The sequence below is a fragment of the Cnephaeus nilssonii genome (genome assembly GCF_951640355.1).
Source record: "Cnephaeus nilssonii genome assembly, chromosome: 19".
NCBI classification, from domain to species: domain Eukaryota; kingdom Metazoa; phylum Chordata; class Mammalia; order Chiroptera; family Vespertilionidae; genus Cnephaeus; species Cnephaeus nilssonii.
Window position 1 is genome coordinate 19,317,898 of NC_137090.1, and position 22,239 is coordinate 19,340,136.

At 37.2% G+C, this 22,239-nt stretch overlaps 1 protein-coding gene across 7 annotated transcripts in view; it reads right to left on the reverse strand.

Moving 5' to 3' along the window:
* TANC2 (tetratricopeptide repeat, ankyrin repeat and coiled-coil containing 2) overlaps window positions 1-22,239 on the reverse strand; it is a 281,058-nt gene that overhangs the window by 52,913 nt on the left and 205,906 nt on the right. For all 7 annotated transcript variants that reach the window (XM_079798830.1, XM_079798833.1, XM_079798832.1 and 4 more), the window contains 3 exons: window positions 17,862-18,093; window positions 13,124-13,290; window positions 8,891-9,498 (listed from right to left, as the gene is read on the reverse strand). In XM_079798830.1, the coding sequence (XP_079654956.1) occupies window positions 8,891-9,498; window positions 13,124-13,290; window positions 17,862-18,093 (1,007 nt within the window). The remainder of the gene's footprint in view (window positions 1-8,890; window positions 9,499-13,123; window positions 13,291-17,861; window positions 18,094-22,239) is intronic.

The following is a 22,239-nucleotide window of genomic DNA, read 5'->3' on the forward strand; positions in this document are numbered from 1 at the left end:
CCTTCTCCCCATAGCCTGTTCTTTCTCCTGCTGTTGCTCATGCTAGGACCCCTCCTCCATTCAGAATGCTCTGTCCGTCAGTAGCTTAACTATGTTACACTGCTCAGGGTAAGTGTTTAAGTCACTTTTAATCCCTCCACCCTTACCTTCCACACACTCATACACACCAAGTGCTGTTGAGTATCTCCAAAATGTCTCTCACATGCATACCAGGCTCTCTATTCTTACATTACAGGTCGTGGTATTTCTCACCTAGACAAATAGGGCCATATACCACTTGTCAGAGCTGTTTTTCACATCATCAGAGTTATCTGATCATTGTCTCCTCCTCCTCAAAATTATAGAGATTCCTTATTATCTACAGAATAAAATGTTAAGGTCTTAAATATGGTTTTCAAGGCTTTTTTTCCTAGCCACATTCCTATCAGTCTTTCAGACCATCACAACTTCTTTCAATTCCCCAAAGGCACTTTGCATCTCACACTTGCACTATGGCCCTATTGTTGGTTGCTATGTGCCTGACCTCCCTTTAAAGGGCAAGGCTTTAATGCTGGGGATGTCTTATTCACCTAAGTTTCTCTAGGGTATAGCACAGTCCTTGTTGTAGAAGTTCAATAAATGTTCCATAAATGAATAAATGCTAAGCAGATGTGTTCCAGGAAGAGCAACATGAGGACTTCTAGGTCCACTTTCCAATTCACTACCCAACTCAGCTTTGAATCTGTGGGCATCTCTGTTGCCATTGTTCAACTGTGAAATGAGTGTGACTATGACTCAAATATTGAGAATAGATTGACAATCCTTATCTTTTTCACCTCTCACTTAAAAAAATCTGCCTGCACTTAAACTTTGGTGATTGCTGCCTTACAGTCTGCTTGATGCTATCAAATCTCAGCAAATAACACCCACACTTCTTTCCTTCCTCTTTAGCTTATCAGTTAGAAACTGCTTTGGTATGTTCTTCTCATGGATTTCTCATGGATCCTAAATATAAAATACATTTCTAGTCAGCTTGTCTTACTGTTTCTTTTTCAATGTGGGAATTAAAGAGCCTGATGAACTAGATGTAGCAGACTAAGTAAAGTATGCCCAAGATCTACCTTTGTAGAAATGAGCAGAGCAGCATTCTTCTTTTTAAACATAGACTTTGGAGAGATTTACTGCTTTCTCCCACTTTGCCCCAGTTTCCAATTGTCCTTTAGTTCATTAGTGCACCACTGGCCTTAGGAAAACAGACGCCTCTCCTCTGACAATGGAGTCTTTAAGCAGTCGGCAGGGCTTCACGAGGCAGAAGAGCTATGACTCCACCAAACTGTCGCTGTTTGAAACGTCAGCAGTAGGCACAGGATTTATCACGTCGCTCTTCCTCCTCCATGTACCTAAGCTCTTTGTTTATACCACTAGTACAGCGCTCTGCCTTGAATTATAGTTATAAATGTGTCTGTTAAAACCACTAAGCTGTAAGTCCTGGTAGACAGATCTATTTTATTCATATTTGTATCCCCTTCAGTGCTTAACACAGAACCTTGAATATATTATGTAATAAATGTTCACTGAATGCTTGTTGAAATGCCTGTCTTCGCTCATTCCTGACACATGGTCACAGAGTGAACAAAAGACAGTCTTTTGAACTGTGAGAAGAGTTTCTCAAATATTTTCAGTTGCAAGCTTAATATTAGTACCACTTACCATTTTTTTGTCCACTAATTCATTATTAAAAAAATATTTACTGAGTGCTCACTGTGTGCCAGGCACTCTATTAATCATTAGGAACACCAAGGTGAGCATGCTAGAAAACATTTTTGTTCTCATTTGAGCTCACTGACATTCTAGAGGGGAGAGTAAACAAGAAAGGAGTATTCACATACAGTAAATTAATGAGAGATTGGGATTAGTGTAGAAAGTAAAAAGGTTGCTATGATAAAGAAAACCAGGAGAAACTTACTTAGATATGGTGACAAGCGGAAGTCTCTCTGAAGAGGTGGCATTAAGCTGAGATCTGAAGGAAGCATGAGATCTTGCCATGTGATGAGTGAGAGAAAGTGAGCTCCAGATGGAGGGAATTGTTAAGTGCAAAGGCCTAGAGGTGGGAAGGAGTTCAGCAAGTTCAAGGAACTGGCAGATGACCGGTTATGACCAGGAAATTGTGTATAAACTAGCTCAATTTAGAGAGGTAGGCAGAAGCTATCTTTGTAATACAGAGCTTTGAAAAATCTGTCTTTAATTTTATTATAATCACAACAAAAAACCATTGAAGGATTTCAGGAAGAGGTTACATGGTCTGATTTGCGTTTTTAAAAATCACTTTGGCTTTTGGTGAAATGGATTGAAGGGGAGGCCAATTAGGAGGATAAGTAGTCCACGTGAGAGCCTAGGGTATGGTAAGTAGAGATGGAAATAAGTGGATACTTAAAAGTAAAATTTGGGTGGTAGCATCAACTAGATATGCTACAGTGAATACATGTCTCACAGCCATGGGTTCTTGCGGTAGAGAGAATAGAAGACTATTAGAGTTGATTTTACCAAATGTGGAGATCTATCTGCTTCTGAAAGTCTGTAGAGACAGCAGAGTAAGTTGCTCTACTCACAAAAAAGACAGTGTGCTGTCATATCCCATTAAGCTGGCGATACTCCTGATTACTGTGCCATTAATCTTAGTTTGACAACCTAGGAAAGCCTGTGGGGTTCCCACCTTTTCATTCAGCCAGTGTTGCTTCAGAGACTCCTTAACAGGATAAATTAGCCTCTATTTCTGAACTCTCAGTACAGAAGCCCCCTTTTATCCAAGGTTTTTACTTTTCGTGGTTTTAGTTATCCATGGTCAACCATTCTGAAAATATTAAATGGAAAATTCCAGAAATAAACAATTCATAAATTTAAATTGCATGCTGTTCTGAGTAGCATGATGAAATCTCATGCCCTCTTGCTCTATCCTGCCCAACAAGTAAATAATCCCATGGTCCATAGTATCTACACTGTGTACAGTACTTGCTTGTTAGTCACTTAGTAGTCATATGGGTTACCACACACACAAAAATAGACTCTCTCACATAATTTTTATTGTAGTATATTGCTATAATTGTTCTATTTTATTATTGTTGTTGTTAATCTCTTATTTTGCCTAATTTATGTTAAATTTTTTTATAGGTGTGTATGAATAGGAAAAAAAACATAGTATGTATAGGGTTTGGTTACTATTCAGTTTCAAGCATCCATTGGGGGTCTTGGAACATATCCCACATGGATAAGGGGGTTGGGCGCTACTGTACCCAAAATTTCCCTTAACCACCTGCTCTACTTCTCCCCATTTTCAGATTTTTAGGTGAAGTTGTTTTAACCAGTATTTGCTATAAACACACACACACACACACACACACACACACACACACACACACACACGGTGGGGCAAAAGTAGGTTTATAGTTGTTTGCATGGAAAATAATACAATAAATAAATAATTATACAAGAATAAACTCTGGGTTTCATGTACCCACAATTGTAAGCCTACTTTTGTCCCACCTTGTATACATGTATAACTATATCCATATCCATTTAACTTAAATATATTTTTAAACATATAAGCACTATCACTTTCTTGTAGCAAAATCAACCAATATAGGAGAGTACAAGTTCTTTCTATGTTTTTGTTAGTTCACTCTCTTACATGCCTGCCAAATCTTAAAATGATGTTCTTTCTCCATCTTATAAGCAGAATTATTTCTCTGTATAGTTATTAATTAGCAAACTTCACATGAGTTTCTTTGACAATAAGAATAAGTAATTCTCAGTTTTAAATGTGCTGGGGAAGAATTCTGATAACCAGCTTCTTCCAAATTTAATTTTGGGTTTGAAAAAGGAAAAAAATGTTATTGCTGTCCATCTTCAAAGATATGAGAGTTTTAAAGGTGGGAACATTTGCCTATTTGACTAATAGATGTAGGTCCCATGATTTATGCTGAGAGAAAAATTTGTAAAGTAGAAGAACATTGGCAAACTGGACACACTCCAATATATACATTAGATTTAATGTAATTCTCCCCTTGCATTATATCATAAAACCACAACTATGGCCACTAGAGTAATACTCTTAAATTTACTCTTGATGCCAATAGGGAGTTAGAAACATAGCTAATAAGAAAAAATATTTATTGTTAAATTAGACAAATCCCCAATAATATTACAGATTAATGAAATCTCAATTGGAAACCACACATCCAAATCATGACATTTGAATAGTGATTTCTCCTTAGTGGTAGAAAAGAATTAGAAATGAAGCAAATCTAAACCCAATACAGAGATCAGACAGTTAATATTTTCAGCAGGTAAGATCATCTACTAATGGTTAAGTGCTAGTAAGGGATGTTTGGTATACTTCCCTTCTCTTTGCCTTAACTCTTCCAAACCTCCTAAGGGTTGATTTAGTTCCTGGAGTTCCTTTTTTCTTCCCATGACCCATCACTTTGCTGAATTCTTTCCTAATGCTTTTAGAAAGCAGAACCCATGGTCTAACTTGAGGGTTTGTGCTTCAGTGGGGGAAGGTTAAGTGTCATCTGGCCTAGAGGCTCATGTTTGGAATAAAAAACACCAAACAAACAAAATCACCATAACCCTGCAATTCACCATTTTGTGGTCATTTCAGACCTACGTATTCTACAAAAAGCCAGACTGTCCAGGTCCTGGCACAGAGTTTTCCTTTATAGGAAGATTGCCCTCTTTTTTCCTTAGATAAGCTGCTTCTTCTCTGACACTCTGCTTTGTGGCATGGATCTGAAGCACCAGGTCTCCAATGTATAATTCACTGACTAACAGGGCCCAAATAATTAGAAAAAAATCTCAATAGACCACTTATTATATCAACTCTGTTCACAAAGAATCAAGTAAGTACTCAACTATCCTCATAGGTATAAACAGGATTTGTGTAGCCTTTTCCTTTTTTCACCCACCATAAAAGTTGCTTCTCTTAGTTTGAGGAAATCAGGACACCCCCAAACTAGGCTTCCAAATAACAATCTCAGGTTGTAGCAGCTTGGTACTCATTAAAAAATGTTCACAACAAGCTTTATGTGTTTTATTCAAACAGTTAAAAAAAAAAAAAAAAGGCAGCGAGAATTAAAGAGAAAATAAGGCAGCTGGGCCTTCTAATCTCTGTATTAAAATCTTACATATATATTCCCATTTATACATATATGTTGATCTGCAAGCTGTTCCTAGGGAAGGTGAGACCAGATACTATGAAAATAGAGATAGTGAGGAAAGGAAACAGAAAAATAGAGTGGGGATTCATTCAGGGATAGTCTAAAGCTATGGAGAAATATTAAGCCGTACCACAAGGCTTTAAAAACTAGACAGTACCACTAGGCTGGAGGTCCCAACTGTCTACTCTATCAGCCTAAAATTTTACCTAGCAAAGTCACTAGTAGGTTAGGCATAAGGCTGGTGACTTCTCTTAAAAGCCTTACTTAAAATGCATAAGTTGCTTCAAATGGGTTTTCTACTTCCCTCTTATTAGCATAATAGCAGAGATTAGTTTATTAGATTAGTGAGTTAATCTGATATCTCAGTGCCTAAGGGAATAAAATTATAGGACAGATTAATTTCAGAGTATGACAGTGATGAATAGTGGGAAATAAAAAGCAGAATAATGTGGTGAAGTCTCAGGTTTGTGAGGGATTCAAAGGGTATACTTTTATGTAGAATGCAAATCCAAAATCTTACAAGTTTTGAATAAAAGATTTTTGAGTGCTACTTTACTTAGTTTGGTAAACACATATAAACACACACATACAAATACCCTACACCTTGTTAACAAGCCAAGAAAAGACATCTTTAACTCATCTCTCTCTGTGACAGTTGTATGTCTATGCAACATTAGGTAATTTCTCTGGGGCATCAATTCTCTGCCCTGATTCTGGAACAATAGAAAGTCTGATACTTAAAATGAAGAAACTGTCTCAACTGCAACACTGACTTCTGTCTCTGCTATTTCCTCTTTCCAGCACCATCCTCAGATTACTGACTCTTCAGTTTAGCAGAAGCAGCTCTCCGGGTGGCCTATTTCTGATGAAGATCAACTACTTTTGGCTTCAGTGGAATATTCTTATCTGTGTCTAATGCCCTAATAAGGTCAACAAGTTCAGGGTGAACAAGTGAGTGCTGAAAGTCCAGGAAAATGGACTAGGAGACAGAGATGTTCCCTTGCTTCTGAAAGTTCTTCTTACACAGAGATATGGATGTTAGGCACTGGCTTATCTAGTGTAATTTTAGAGGCATCAAGTTGGTCTCCCCTGGTCTACTGAGATACATTAGATGCTACAGAGAGAAACTGGAAAGAAGGCAGAGAACAGAGGGGGAAATATGTACAGGAAGTAGAAGCAGAAGGTCACAAAGACAAACCCTGCTTGGAGAGAGCCCTACTAATCAGACTTGCCTGAAATGGAAAGCAATTACAGCCAGTTTCTTTGAAAGGCCACCTTGGGCTTTGCCAATAGCATTAAATTCTTAGTGAATTTCCATCTCATTGACCCAGGGGGCCTCAAACTCTGAGATCAATACTTTAGTAACAAAGCTGGTGCCAGACAGTGCTGGGTAGAAGACTGAATTCCAACTGAAATGAAATGTAAGGAAGCTTTTATGATAACTCTTGGTCCTACTATTTTATTCTCTGCCATTAAGTGATATATGATGATCCCTTAGCAGCCCTGAGCGTTATTCAATAACCAGGCAACAGACTACAGGTACACCTCGTTTTATTGTGTTTCATGTTACTGAGCTCCACTGATGCTGCATTTTTTAACAAATTAAAGGAAAGACTCTTCACCCACGGAAAGATTATGACTTGCTTTATTGTGGTGGTCTGAAACGGAGCCTGCAATATCTCTGAGGTGTGCCTATACACAGCATTTAAAGTTAGAAGTGTTTGCTTTTCTTGTCTCAGTGTATCAGCCTGTTGCCGAAATGCTCCTAGTTAATAAACAATGTTGAGAAGACTGTAAAACCATGATATGGCTACATAAATACCACATTTTTTCCTTTGGGAGCCCCTGAAGGTTTCATTTGTTATAAGGACACTGCTAATTCTGTGGTAGTCTGGCTACTGTGAACCTCAGCTTTCAATTCTCTGAAATGTTTCAGAATGAAAGAGCAGATCAGCTAGCAAAGTTTCCCTGGAAACTGATTTCAAAGTGTTTATAAGTTAAAGAGACCAATTCTAGATAGGTTTCTTTTTCTTAAATATGTGGTTGCTAACTCTTATGTGTTAAGCATCAGTGGCAGTACTTGTGGGGTTTATAATAAAATCCTCTTGGGAATGTCATACAATTTTTGTTTGTTTGTTTAAAGCTTGTGCCCCAAAATGCTAATAGTAGAAGACTGTTGCTACCTATCCAATTAATCATAGGATTGCATTAAAGTGAACCTGACGGGTCCATTTACTGCAAAGAGAAGGAAGGAAAAAAGACATTCCTAAACACCCTGTATGTACTATGTACTATTCTAGGCATTATACTTACTACATGACCTCACTTAATTCTCAACAACTTTAGGAATTATTATCCCTTTTATGTAAGTAAGAAAACTCTATCAGAAACATGTAACTTCCCAAAGGTCACAGTTACTAGAAGAGGTAAGATTTCTAAGCAGGTAATCTGACTCAAAAGTTCATGTTCTTTCCACTAGTTTGTTTCTTTAAGTTTCCCTTTGAGGGTAAATACCAGGAAATCTACTGTCTGGCTTGATATCGTCATCAGAGTCTGGAACTAATTTTCTAATGAATCAGCCTGAAGTGGGCGGAGCAGCATGCCCACAAGCAGTTGTCTCTAATAAGGCTGGGTGATGAACAAGCCAAGAGAGTAATAAAACCTCATAGTCAAATTTGGCCGGTCTTTTTGAGCCAGAATAAACTCTGCATTTGCCACCTATGTTGTTGGTGTCTTTGTTTCCAGGAAATCAGTAGACCTGCTTTTGAAAACACCAACTTAATTAAAGGAATAATTCTTTGAAAAAGGTAATGTGGAGAAGTAGAAAGAACACACCCCTAGGAAGACAGAGATCTGGTTCTACCCAAGAGAATGGGAAACAGCTTCATATTTAGTCTGGTTTGTTGAGCTGAGGAAGATTTTTAAGTCAGGGTCAAGTCCATCAGGAAAGAGTGCTGGGGTGAATCAGTGCTGTCTGCCATGGCTGAAGGACAGGGGAGTGGTGGTACATACCATGTATTTGCCACCCCTCTTCTAGTCCCTCCTCCTTTCTCCCACCTATTAACTTATGTTGGACAAGTGATTCAGAATTTTTAAGGCCTTTTATAGTAAAATGGGAATGGCACCTTATTTATCTAAAGGTAAAGTGGCTAGACCAACTGATCTCTTCAGTTGGTCACCAGTCTTTTTCAGCTATGAGATTTAAGCTTCAATTTCCCAGTGTAAATCTTAGCACTGGCTGGCCTTTAATGGGATTAGTCATTGGTGACTTTTAACAATGGTATGGCTTTTAAAAGGGCAATCGCAGTTTTAAAGTGATTCTGCTCTAAGTCAAAGAGATGGATAATATATCAATTCTTTCTTCATAACTGAAGAACACTGAAGAAGTCTGTTAAATGGCTAAATTAATTATAGCCTGGGATCACCAGTGTGAACCCAGAATATTATTTAGGAAAAATACAGGAATGTACAGGAGCATTCTACATTTCTATGCAGATTTTGAATCTCAAGGAAATAACAATGTGAGAAAATAAATTAGTTAATCTCACTACAACCTTGTCTTGAGAAGAAACAGAGATACTTCCTTTATGTGAAATGTTCAATGGAGAACACTTCTCATTGCTTTCAATACCCATGCTCCCTGCAGTTAAAAACAAAATAGGCTCAGAATTGCTTATTACAGATCTATGGCTTACCTGGGATCACAGAGAAATTTGGTTTTCTCTCCTTCTTCTCTCCAGATAAGCCATTCTCGAAAAGAAGGATGTACAAACATACGAGTCATGTCTCTGCGCTTGATTAGAAACATGGAGAGGTTCTCCATTCTCTGCTGAAAGTCCTCCCATTCTAGTGTGCCTTCAATGCTACCAGCATTGATGGCCTGGAAGATATGTTCATCAGTCAGTGGGTGGAGAGAGGCCACTGCAACATTCAGGAGAGGCATCACCCGGTCAAAGGAAGACTGGGTTGGGAACTTCATATTGCACTGGAGCAAATAAACCTCAGAGAGCGAAACAGGAACTACTTTGTAGCTAGAACTCTTTAACACTAGATAGCCTTTCTCTATGAGGTCAAATGTGAGTTTCAGGTATAAATAGGACCCTTGACTGAGGGTCTTGAGATGAGAACTGAGTTTGCCAAATGTAGTATTGTCCATTTTGCCATTAAGTGAAATGTTATTCTGGATCTCTGAGCTGCTGTGTATCCGGTGCAGGATGTAAGCCTGCAGGTCCTGGTCTATGGCTTCATTCTCTTCTAGTCGATCCAAAAAAATCCTATGGAAAGGCAGCAGCTTGGTAATTTCCTAAAACAGATGGAGAGAGAGAGATAGACAGAAAGACCTTCAGTTTCCCCTAATTCTTATGATAAACTATGGGGTTAAAAATTTATTCTGAATTTCTGAGTGGCTGAAGTAAACATAACCAAGTATTAGTATGCATAGATTAAAACAAATTAGTTGCACAGGAAGAACATTCTTCCTACTATTGAGACTTAAGATAATTTTATGGTTCCTCATAAAGGATACTTTAGGAGTGATTTAATGGTCAATATTCGAAATAACACTTCTAAAATAAACAGAAAATGGAGTACCTTATAACTTTTTTTTTTCTCAGTGTAAACTATGGCATAATGTCCAAGTAAGAAATGCATACGGACTCAAAGAATGCCATATAAAAATGTGGCTTTCTAACCTTCCAAATAAAATGATGCATTTTAATACAGACCTTTTGAAGATGCTTTAGCCCAAAGGAATATTTCTAATAGTGGAAAGCATGGTGTCTTGGTGATTAGCTTGGACATTATATTGGGGAGAGGTGATAGGGCTTTGTGGTAACTCATGATCTGGATTTCATCTTCTGTCATCTGCTTACAGACTTTGCTCCTGTAAGTATCCACTCTCTTTCCTGCCATCCATTTCTTCTCTGCTACTGGATCACACAAACCCCGTAATTCCTCCCCTCAGCTACAATCCTGTATCTCAGTTCCTATTTTTTAGTAAAATTTCATAGTTTTCTCTATGTACTGTATCTAATTCTTCCTTTTCCATTCTCTCCTCCATTTGTTGCAATAAGGTTTCCACACCATCACCTGACTGAAATGGTTAAGGTTATCAATAATCTTCACCTTGCCAAATCCAATAATCAAGCTGCAGTTTTCATTTTCCTCAGCCTCTTGGCAGCAGTATTTGACACAGGGGATCACACCGTTCTCCTTGAGTCACTTCTGCAGCTTGCTACCTTATAGCATGTTCCCTTAACTTTCCTCTTAGCACACTGGCAACTCCTACCCAGGAATTTTTGCTGGTTCCTCTTTCATTTCTCAGTCCTCCCGGGCTCAGGTCTCCATTCTTTTATCCAGCCACTCACTCCCTAGGACAATTAATTTGGTTCCATAGTTCTAAATTATCATCTCTATGCAGATAATGCCTAACTTTGTATTTCTAGCTTAGTCATCTCCCTTGAGCTCTCCTCTTTTATTTCTGTCTACTAAATGTTTACACTTAGATGTTTCATACACAAACCTAATGTGACTAAATCAGAACTGCTGACTTTCCCCCCCTCCACAAAACCTTCCCATGTCAATAAATGGTATTATCACAAACCCTACAACCAAATTGTAGGAGGTATCTATGATCTTTCTTCTTTCCAGCATTTACCCAGTTGCTCACCAAAACCCCATGATTCACACCCGAATCTTCTCTCTTGCTCACATCCACATTTAACCCATAAAATCCTTTTGATTCTTCAAAATTTTGTCCAAATACGACTTTACAGGGTCTCCATCATCATCTTTAATCTAAGCCACCATCATCTTACACCTATATTTCTGCTTCCATTCTTGATCCCCTAGATTTTATTATCTACACAGCCAGCAGCCAAAATCTTTTAAAAAGGTAAATCAGATCTGATCACTCTATAAGGCTCCTTGAAGAGGCCTTTCCTATCTGTCCTATCTAAATAACTATCACCCCCATTTATCCCTTTATCCTATTTTGTCCTTGTAGCACTAATACTACCTATAATTTTAACATATGTATATATAATTTTTTACTTGTTTATTGTTTGTGTTCCTCACAAGAACATATGCTTTATGAGGGCAGGGAAATTGTCTGTCTTGTTCATTGTTGTATCCTTAGCTTGTAGCAAATGCCTCACATACCTGAAGAACTTAGGAAATGTAGAAATAATAAATGATCAATACGAGGGCTCGTTGTTTAACACCTATAAATTATTTCACTGTCAGAGCTGAATGAAAATAATTTTTTGAAATTCTTGGTTGAATTGAATGAAGTATCTGGGAAGTATATAAAGACACTGAAATTTGGACTTTGTAGATTAATATGCATAATACTTTTCCTGTTCTTTGGCATAGCTGAAACTCATACTTAAAAAGTCTTTTGAGATTACACATGGCATTATATAAAAATATAAATGAGGATAACATCTCCTAAGCATAGATTTAATATAATTAATCAGAGATTGTGTTCCTAGAAGTTTCATCTATTCATCTTTCATCTTTAACAATCAAGCTACTGACCGATTATGACAGATTATATGATTTTTATTTGTAAAGATGCGTTTATGTTGATTTATTCACATCCTTTAATTCAAATTACTTTGAGATTAATAACAAACATCTACAAGATGGTAGCCAGGATTAGAAGTATACTTTTTTATCAAAGAGGGCAGTGAAGCTAATTGGTTAATATACAGGAATGGTACTAAGTGCCTGGGAGGGGGAAAAAGGAGGGAAGCAAGACTACTTTCTGTACATTAGCAATTGTTATGAGGGGGTTGCATCAAAATACAGTAAATCCTCACTTAACTTCATCAATAGGTTCTATAGCTTTAAGTGAAACAACGTATAACGAAACCAATTTTATCATACGCTAATTGATAGAAACAAGAGTTAAGTTCATATGGCATCTCATCAGTGTTACAGCGAAACAACACTGAACAAAACGTTATTCAAGAATCTGCAATAGGTGTATAATAGATAAGATTTTAGTGTTCATCAAAATATTTTTATGTTTATAAAAAAGACAGTTTGTTAGGGGGAAAATGTTGAGAAATCCTGTTGCAAACCAAGTGTGAATAAGTAAAGAATGGGAGATACCAACTCAGCTACAATGAGAATGGCAGAGAAGGTGGGGTCATTTATCCTTCAACCATATGTCTTTACAGGCTCAGTTCCACATTCCTAGTCCTTCGCTGGGGCCATTAAGTGATCAGGGAATGAGCAGGGAAGGTGATTAAAAATAAACCTTATCTCGTAGTTGTAGTAAATTTAACCTCAAACTTTAATATTGACAATAGTTCTTTTTTTTCCCAATTTTTTAATTAAGGTATTATATGTGTACATATCTTACCATTGCCCTCCCCCCCACCCCACTCCCATATATGCCCTCACCCCCCAGAGTTTTGCATCCATTCTTAGATGAAGGCACATAGAACTCCACCATCATGCTATAGAAAAGTTGTTCAAGTAGAAGCAGAGGGAGGAACTAGAAAATCTGACTCTAGATTGTACCAACTTTAGCATGGCATTAAATGATAAAAAAATATAAAACAAAAGTCAAGCAGTAAATTAGAGTGTTAAGAACTCTATTTGCGTTGCTGTTTATCCTCAGGACAATGTCTAGAAAAATGGACACCTTCTTTTCATGCTATTTTGAAGGACACTTTATCAAAACTTACCCAGAGCAATAGGAATGAGAATCTGAGCTAAGAGAGTCATATAGAGAGAATGTGCTCTCTAAATCTTATGTCTTACTCTCAAAATAGACCCTTAGAGAATTATCCTTGCTAGGGCTCTAGGACATGGTAGAGGTTTAGTAAAACTTATCACTAAAGGAACAAGGATCTAGAACTTTTTCAGTTTAAGCACTCTCTAAGGGAAATAATTTATGTTCCAAAGCAAACACATACCTGTAAACTGGTCCTAACTGTTACAATTAGTTTGAGCCAGGAAGGAAATTTTCCAATCATTTTACTCAGAAATGATACAATTGTATCCCCATAATCCGGTTTGTGAAATTCTGCTTCATTTAATCCATCAATTAAGATGATGAAATCTTCATCTGGAATTTTTCTCTCTGAGGTAGAAAGAAACAAATTACTTAATAATTACCAAGTGGATAAGTGAGTTCTTTATGGGTCTTTGATTAGATATTTGGTTGGGGCAAAAAATACTAATAAAAGGTCTTTCATTTGTTTACTAAGTGCTCAGAGTACATAATTTATTATAAAGAGAATAATTCATGAAGTGAATTCATTTGGTTTTCATCAGGTGTAAAAGCTTTTGTCACATATATGTTAAATATATGTATTATCATCATTTCCCCCATGTTATCAGATGTGAGATAGTCTGAGCATTACATTTATGACAATCTGCACATGGTAATTCATGTTCCTTTGGGAATTAAAAAAAAGGAGGTTTAATTTGAAGTCCAAATCAGTATAAAGTACTACATGTGAATGTGTAGTAACAAGGAAGGGATGGGAGAACAGAGAAAAGGAATCCCAACCAATAGACAGATTTTAACTAGGCAGGTTGGATCACAAACTCTTATAGAACTAACAGCCTCCTAGACTATCCCTAAAATAGCTCCAATGGGATTAGACTCTTTCATGATCTTCCCAGGGGATGAGAAGTCACATGAAGTCTGCCATGCTTGTGGTTCAGTTCCCTCCTGAACTCTATTATATCTTAAATTGACAAAATCAGTTTATCCTTAGGGCTAGGATGTAGAAGAAGGCTTGGTAAAATTTCAGGCTTCTACTCTCATTAAATGCTTACTGATTTACTACATTGAACAATTAAAAATCCCCAGGTTGAATCAACATTTTAGTACAAATGAGTTGAGTAACAAGTAAAGGTTACTAGTTACAGTAATAGGACCTTACAGATCCTGAAGGGAAGAAGGCTGGGGAAGAGAGAAAGAAGTCACTGGATGCCTAAAGTGGGAAACAGGTTCTATCGAGGAGGAAAAAGATGGAGCTTGGGGTAAAAGGAAAGCTCTATGGATTGTGTACAAGATGATCTCTGTTAGCCTTTAAAAGAGTCAAGACCAAATGAAAGTCTACATATTTTGGTTTCACATTTGAAAAGATGTACATTTTTCTGCATGATTAATAAGACTTGATATTTCCCCCCTAAAGTACAAGCTTTATATAAAAGAATTTAATTTCAATATCCTAAGTACTAGAAGTCAGTTTTCAAATTATGAAAAGTTTTTACTATTACTTTCATCTGGTAACATTTTAGGAAGAGAAATGAACTAGGATCCTAGCTCTTGCTATTAACAATGAACATTAATGAAACAGCATTCTATATGATGTAGTCTGAGAAAGCACATTATTCCTTTGGGGAGTCCAAAGCATTACGGAAGAGAGGAGTTGCTTGGCACTAATTGGGATTTACCTGCACAACTGGGGGCTCTTATGTTCTTGGCTTTGAGGACGTTGGCTCTCTTAAGTGTAATTGTGCCTTTAATTTCCACAGAGGAATTTTCTAGTTGCATTCTGCTGGGCAGATATAACAGACCTATCCCTTGTTACTGAACACCGTCACCTGACCCCACCCAGTGGTGCACTGGAGCCCTCCTGACTGGTTCAGGAGAATACACTGTAATATTTTCAAGAGCTGGCACCCTAAAATAGGCAAGGTGGGAATATTTATTTACACAATGGAAACTGGCCATTGTTACAAGCCCTCCTCGTGCAGCTGGTTAAAAATTTACTAGCAACACCACTGTCTCCACTGCTTCAATTACACTTCCTTTAACTTCACCAGGCTCCTTCATAAGAAAGCCATGATTTTTAAGTGGAGAAAAAAGTCTGATGATAATGCACTCGTTGAGATTTTCTTTGGGAAAAACATTTCAAACACATTCTCAAGCATAAAGATCAAGAACTTGGTGTTAAATTGCGAGGTAGATGTTTTAATGAACAAAACAATTCAATGTCTAATAAAATTAAATTTTTATTTGCATAAATCACCAGTAGATATTATTCATCCCATGAGTAAATAATATATCATTTCTTAAAAAAAAGAAATAAGTGCATCACTTAAGATAATTATATTATTCTAAATCTTGACTTTTTTTTGAGATCCTTTTCTTTTGAAGGAGTTACTTAGAAGTCACCTATTAATACAGTTGCTATTAGGTGTCAAAATATTTCCCCTGTTAAGAAATAAGAATGGCATGTTTATCTAAAAATATATTTTTTAGGATTCAGATAAACAAAGGTAAAGAATTTCCAAATGATACTAATATTGCAAAACACTGAGAACTATTCCTAAATATCCTTTTTCTTTGCTAAATGATGAAGTTTTCAATTATCAACTTATAAGGTAAGACTTTGAGGATCTTTAGACTGTGTCTTTCAAATGCAACCAGCTTTATAAGAATGTTCCTACATGTTCATTTTCAAACCTTTGTAGGTTATTAAAAACATACTCTAACTCAGTAGCTTTTAAAAGATTTTACAGACAAATGAAAATTTTAAAAATTGCTACTTATATATTTAAATGTAAGAACATTTAAAGTACAACTACTATCCACTATCACCATTATTTCACAGAATAAAACAATATTTTTACATTAAAAAAGTAGGAGAGACATAATCTATCTAAACTTTACATATATGCATATGCAAAACTACATCTATATTTATAGGTGTTTCTTTCTTTTCTTTTTAAAAAATGTATTTTTATTGATTTTAGAGAGGAAGGGAGAGGGAGAGAGATAAAAATATCAATGATAAGCCCTAGCTTGTTTGGCTCAGTGGATAGAGCATCAGCCTGTGGACTGAAGGGTCCCAGGTTCGATTTTGGTCAAGGGCACATGCCCGGGTTGCAGGCTCAATCTCCAGTGGGGGACGTGCAGGAGGCAGCCAATCAGTGATACTCTCTCATCATTGATGTTTCTCTCTCTCTCTCACTCTCCCTTCCTCTCTGAAATCAATAAAAATATATTTAAAAAATAGCAATGATAAGAGAGAATCATTGATCAGCTGCCTCCTGCATGCTCCCTACTGGGGATTGAGCCCACAACCCGGCATGTGCCCTGACTGGGAATTGAACCGTGACCTCCTGCTTCATAGGTTGATGTTCAACCACTGAGCCACCCCCAGCCAGATTTTTTTTTTTTTTAAATGGAATCTATGGGGGTGACATCAGTCCACAAAACCATACAGGTTTCAAGTAGGCTGTTTCTATTTTCTTATTTTGCCATGGACTAATGAAAACCTCAAATGGACTGGTTCTTAGGAACCACTGTTCTAGCTGACAAGTCTTTGGAAAGGTTTCCTAAAGCCATTAATCCTTGTTTTTAATCCCTTGTAAATATATATATTCGCCAGGGATTCCTCACTGCCCTCACATGTATACTTAACAAATACTTGAACTTTCTTCCTTACTAGTCTCATTGTAAGACTCTACTTAGGTACCTGAGAGAAATAAGAATTATAGAAACAGCATGAGATGAGATGGTAGCAAGTACCAAAGTCAGAACTGAATCCCAGTGCATGATATTTCATTATTGGTATATTGTACAGAAATTAATAGAAAATGAAAAGGCGGCTCATATTAGACATTTTTGTTCAGACAATCTGCATATTACATGTGAATTACCTTCCTTTTGGTTGTCATAACATATTAGTATGACCTTTCACTTCATATTGATGGCTGAGAAACTTCAATGTACAAAAAATAATTAAATATATTTGTGGAGAAATTTCAAGATTTAAACAAGCCTAGGGTATGGTAAAGCTAATAGGTATAGAGATATTCACAGAGATCATCAGAGTGGAAAAGAGAAATTTTGATAGTTGAGTAAACAGCACGAAGGCTGAAATAGCTGAAGATGATAGCCAGAAGAATGGAAATTATAATCACTTGTTGTTTCCTATGAGTAGCTCCAAAACCCTCAAGAAAGGTAAGTAATTCTCCCAGGAATAAACAGGATTGCTCAGGAATCTCATGCTTTCTCAAATCTTTTTCTTTGGCTTCCAGAATTGACAAAACATTGTTAAGGGGATGGGGCGGGGATAGGGCAGAGATGGGTAAAGGAGGAGACGTTGCACTTAGGCCATAGTCAACACTAGAGATGCCGAGGAAAAGAGGAGGAAAGGCAGAGGCATGAGAGGGAGGATTCCATTTCACCCCTTGCCCCACTTAAAAAAATATCTTTATACCTTTTAGTGGTCAATTAAGCTATTTTTAGTATGTATAGTGAGTTGTGCAACCATGGATGCCATTTCCATTTACCTGAACTGTAGAGTAATAAAAAGCATCAAGCATAAAGATGGGAGGTTTCTAATAGTGGAAACTCCACAACACCAAGTTGGAGCCGTGATTTTACTGATTTATTTGAACTCACAGAAAGGACTGGAAGTTCTACTATCTTTACCACAAGAAAGATGCATTATGTTTGGAAATGATAATGAGAATATTTATAAAGAAAGAAGGAAGTGGCATTTCCTGTAGGAATTATTATTTTTCAAGTAAAATCTTTTATCTGTTAACTGTATTCTGTGGGATATCAGCTATGGAACATTTATTTTTGGCAATGTGATAAAAAAAATCATTTCTGTAATATGCTGCAGGTAAACTCGGGCTCCAACGCCTCCACCTTTCATCTTCTTTGCATCTCATCTGTACCTTTGTGGAGATTCTCTAGAGGCTCCAGGACACCCCTCCGGAAAGAGGCCATGGGGTCTTGAACACAGGACCGAAGGCTCAGCATGCTCTGTAGGTGAGGCTCCCGAAGAAGCTGCTCCCGATAGGCCGCCAGCTGAGGGGAGCGGCAGAGCAGGGCAGCAACATTGTGGACAAATTCTGGCACCAGGCAGGTGTAGGCATTATCTGCTTGGCAATAATGATAGGCAACTACCTACAAAAGAAAGATGAGAATGCAGACACGTTTACCAATAGCAAGAGCAACAGCCACAATTATCTTCTCTAACATGGTTTTTTGTTTCCCTATCCCTCAACTTTTTCAAGTAAAAATAAAAGCTGCTAACTCAGCCTGGCCAGCATGGCTCAGTGGTTGAGCGTCGACCTAGAACCAGGTCGATCCCAAGTGTGGGGCGTGCAGGAGGCAGCTGATCAATGATTCTCTCTCATCATTGATCTTTTTATCTCTCTCTCCCTCTACTTCCCTCTCTGAAATCAATAAAAATATATTAAAAAAGAAAAAGTAGCCCTAACCGGTTTGGCTCAGTGGATAGAGCGTTGGCCTGCAGACTGAGGGATCCCAGGTTCGATTCCGGTCAGGGGCATGTACCTTGGTTGCGGGCACATCCCCAGTGGGGGGTGTGCAGGAGGCAGCTGACCAGTTTCTCTCTCATTGATGTTTCTGGCTCTCTATCCCTCTCCCTTCCTCTCTGTAAAAAAATCAATAAAATATATTTTTTAAAAAATTTACTAACTCAGAAATTGCCTGATTTATCTAAGATCAGAAATTTGATAACATACTTTTACTGTATACATATATCATAATTATATATCAATTAATATTTATAAATACAAATGAATTTTCCCTCTGGATTATAAGAAATAGGAAGCAAGCCTGAGAATAAATATTTACATTAATCTCTCTAATATTTATTCAGCATAGAGCAGTATAGGAGTCTGATTTTATAACAAAGTATTAGGAATAATATATTCAGAGAAAAACCATATGTCAGCCTTACCAAACACATTTGTTTATGTCATCACATTTTAAATTATATTTATGCTATAAAAAGCCTTATAAAAATAAAATAATTCAGTTTTAAGAATTATTACATATTTTCTGAACACCTGTAGACAAGAAAATCAAAATTAGATAACAGGCCTGGCCAGTGCTCAGTGGGTGAATGTCGGCCCATGAACCAGGAGCTCATGGTTTGATTCTAGGTCGAGGCACATGCCCGGGTTGTGGGCTCAATCCCCAGGAAGGGGTGTGCAGGAGGCAACCAATTGATGGTTCTTTCTCATGGATGTTTCCAACTCTATATCTCTCTCCCTTCCTCTCTCTCTAAATATATATATATATATATATATATATATATATATATATATATATATATATGAAAAAGAGAAAAATTAGGTAACAGGAAGAAGGAAAGGAGTGAGATTTTTTTTGTCAGATACAGGTCTTAAATTCAAAGAACTTAGAAAATGTATGGGTCTTCATGGAGGGACCTGGAGAGTATTACGCTAAGTGAAATAAGCCAGTCAGAGAAAGACAAGTATTGCATGATCTCACTCATATGTGGAATCTAAGGAACAAAATAAATTCAGAGACAAAAAAGTATGGAACAGACTGTCAAATCTCAGAGGGAAGGCGGGGCGGGGGGGTGGGTAGGGGGAAGAGGGGGAAGAAAGAGATCATCCAAAGAACTTGCATGCATCTCTATTTATATAAGCCCAGTGACTGAATGGCGGAATGACCAGAACGACCAGTCGACCAGTCGCTATGACGTGCACTGACCACCAGGGTGCAGACGCTCAATGCAGGAGCTGCCCCCTGGTGGCCAGTGTGCTCCCACAGTGGGAGCACCGCTCAGCTGACCAGGATGAGTGGTGCTGCCACAGCAGGCTGATCCCCGCAGGCCATGCCCCCCACCAGTGCATGAATCCATGCACCAGGCCTCTAGTATAAGTATAACCCATGGACACAGACAATAGGGTAGTGAAGGCCTGGGGAGGGATGGGCTAGAAAGGGTCAATGGGGGGGAAAAAGGGGACATATGTAATACTTTCAACAATAAAGATTAAAAAAAGAAAAGAAAATGTATGAGTCTTAATATCACCCAGGGTGTGGGTTGGCTGGCTGGAACCTGGAGTTTTAAGCTTGGAATTTGTTTGAATTTGCAGAGCTTACTCTTTGCCTCAAGGACAAGTGCAGAGGGTCGTTTTAATCTAGACCATTCTGTTGGTTCCTTAGTACCCACAAAGTGATAAGATTGTGTAGATAACATGAAATTGGCAGGGGAGATTCAGCTTGAATATATGGAAGGAACCTGGCATGGTGTTCAGCACACAGTATGCGTAGTTGTCTCCATCATCATTGCCTTCCTCCTTCTCGTCCTCTCCATCATCATTATGGTCATCATCAAGGTTCTATATAGTCTCTTTTTCAGCCACTGGTTTTGTTCCTACAGGCATTTGAAATTTGCCCCAAGAGCACTCATAAATGTACTATTGGGATTCCAGCTCTTCAATCATCTCTCAGAATTACCCATTAAAGTGTTCTGCTTTGAACGGATTCTTAATCTGTAGGTATGGTCATCCCAATTCCTTAACAAATGCTGGAAATGTAACTTTAATACCTGAAATCCCTCTCATTAAGCATACAAAGATTGAACAATACAGAAAATGTTACTAGACGTATAAAGCTGAGGATAGGAATTGCTTGTGAGTGAAGCAATGATATGGAATTGGAAATGAGAAATTGTACTAAAAAAACTTAACTCTTTTCGTCAGGTAGACTGCTCACTGCTGAAGTAAGGAACCCAAAGAGAAAACTAGGCAGCAATTAATTTGTGACCTCAATGAACAGTGAATGTTAGTGATTATGTCCACATGGATACAAATCTCCATTTTATAAAAAGCAAACATCAAACCTCTAAATCAATATGAACTTCCACCATATTTTACTTCAATTGATTTCACAGCTCAAAAAGCAAAACACAGCTGAGCAAATCAGCTGTTAACTTACCCTTTACCTAAAGTAATGAGATAAGTTTGAAGTTAAAAATTCTGAAATTTAGGAAGAGGGTTCTTTTGCTGCTTTCATTAAAAACCATCTGTACTCTTGGCTGAATGAGGTTTTATCTAACAAAGGTTAAATAACATGGCTAATGGTGCCCCTTTTACAGCTACTTCTCTTTTAATTTTAAATATTTCTTTGGTATTTCAAATATAAAATCTTGATTCCTTTGAAGAATTCAGGAAGAAAGATCATTCAACATCTTCATAAAATCTGCACTGTGGTCCAAAATAGGTTTATTAGACATTTCAAAATAGTTATGTAGTATGTGTATGTACATACAATGTGTCAAAAACATTTGATACTTCCTGCAAATTATCTATTGACATTATCTACAACTTTCCTTACATATACAAATAGGAAACAAATCTGGGAATGTAGTTTTTTCCTTCAGTCTTCCATTGTATCAGTGTTCAGTGATGGACGTTAGATCACTCCCTACAGCTTTGAGGAAGTCATCAGGGCCATCCATACTGGGTCACTATTATTCCAACTTCCTGGAAACGGTTCAGAATGAGTCTACACTCAATAAATCAGGCAGGTAAAACCTTTCTCCTTGGTGAATTCTTGTTTCTTACAATTACTTGTTGAAATTTCATTTTCAGTTATGTCTTTTGATTATTATCAATTTTTCCTTCTAAAGTTTTTATGTTAAATCCCTAAACTTGTAGAGTTGGTATACAGTATTATATTAGTTATTAAAACAATTCTACCCAAAATATATAGGATCTGACCAAAATCGTATTAATTTTTTAAAGACAGTAAGTGAATTTTAAATTACTTCTGTGAGGGAAGAAAGGAAAGGGGAGGTTTGTAGATCATATAAATAAAAGAAAAGACTGGAGGTCAGTATAGCCTTGGGCATAAAAAGCTTTTGACTTAATACTGTACATAAGAAATGATAAAACTAAGCAGAATCCTCATTAAAGGCCCTAATCAAACGACTGAGTGGCAGCAAATTTGTCAGGCTTGTTTAAAAGTCAAAGGCCTACATTCTCTAAAGACCATTTCCTACTTCAAATGAATAATCTGTGATAGGATTAAACTAATCTCAAATAAAGAAAAGGCACCTTTGAATATTTGGAATTTGGACATAAAAATTTAATTTACACAATGACTGGCATTTGTATCAGTTAAATTCTGAAGTTGATCATATAACTTCTTTGAGTCTCAACTTCCTTACCTACCCATTTCCTTTCCAACTCTAAAGTTCTGGTTCTGTAATAATAAAGTATTTTTCTAGGAACAGCAAAGAAAAATACACTTTTCTCCATGTTCTCA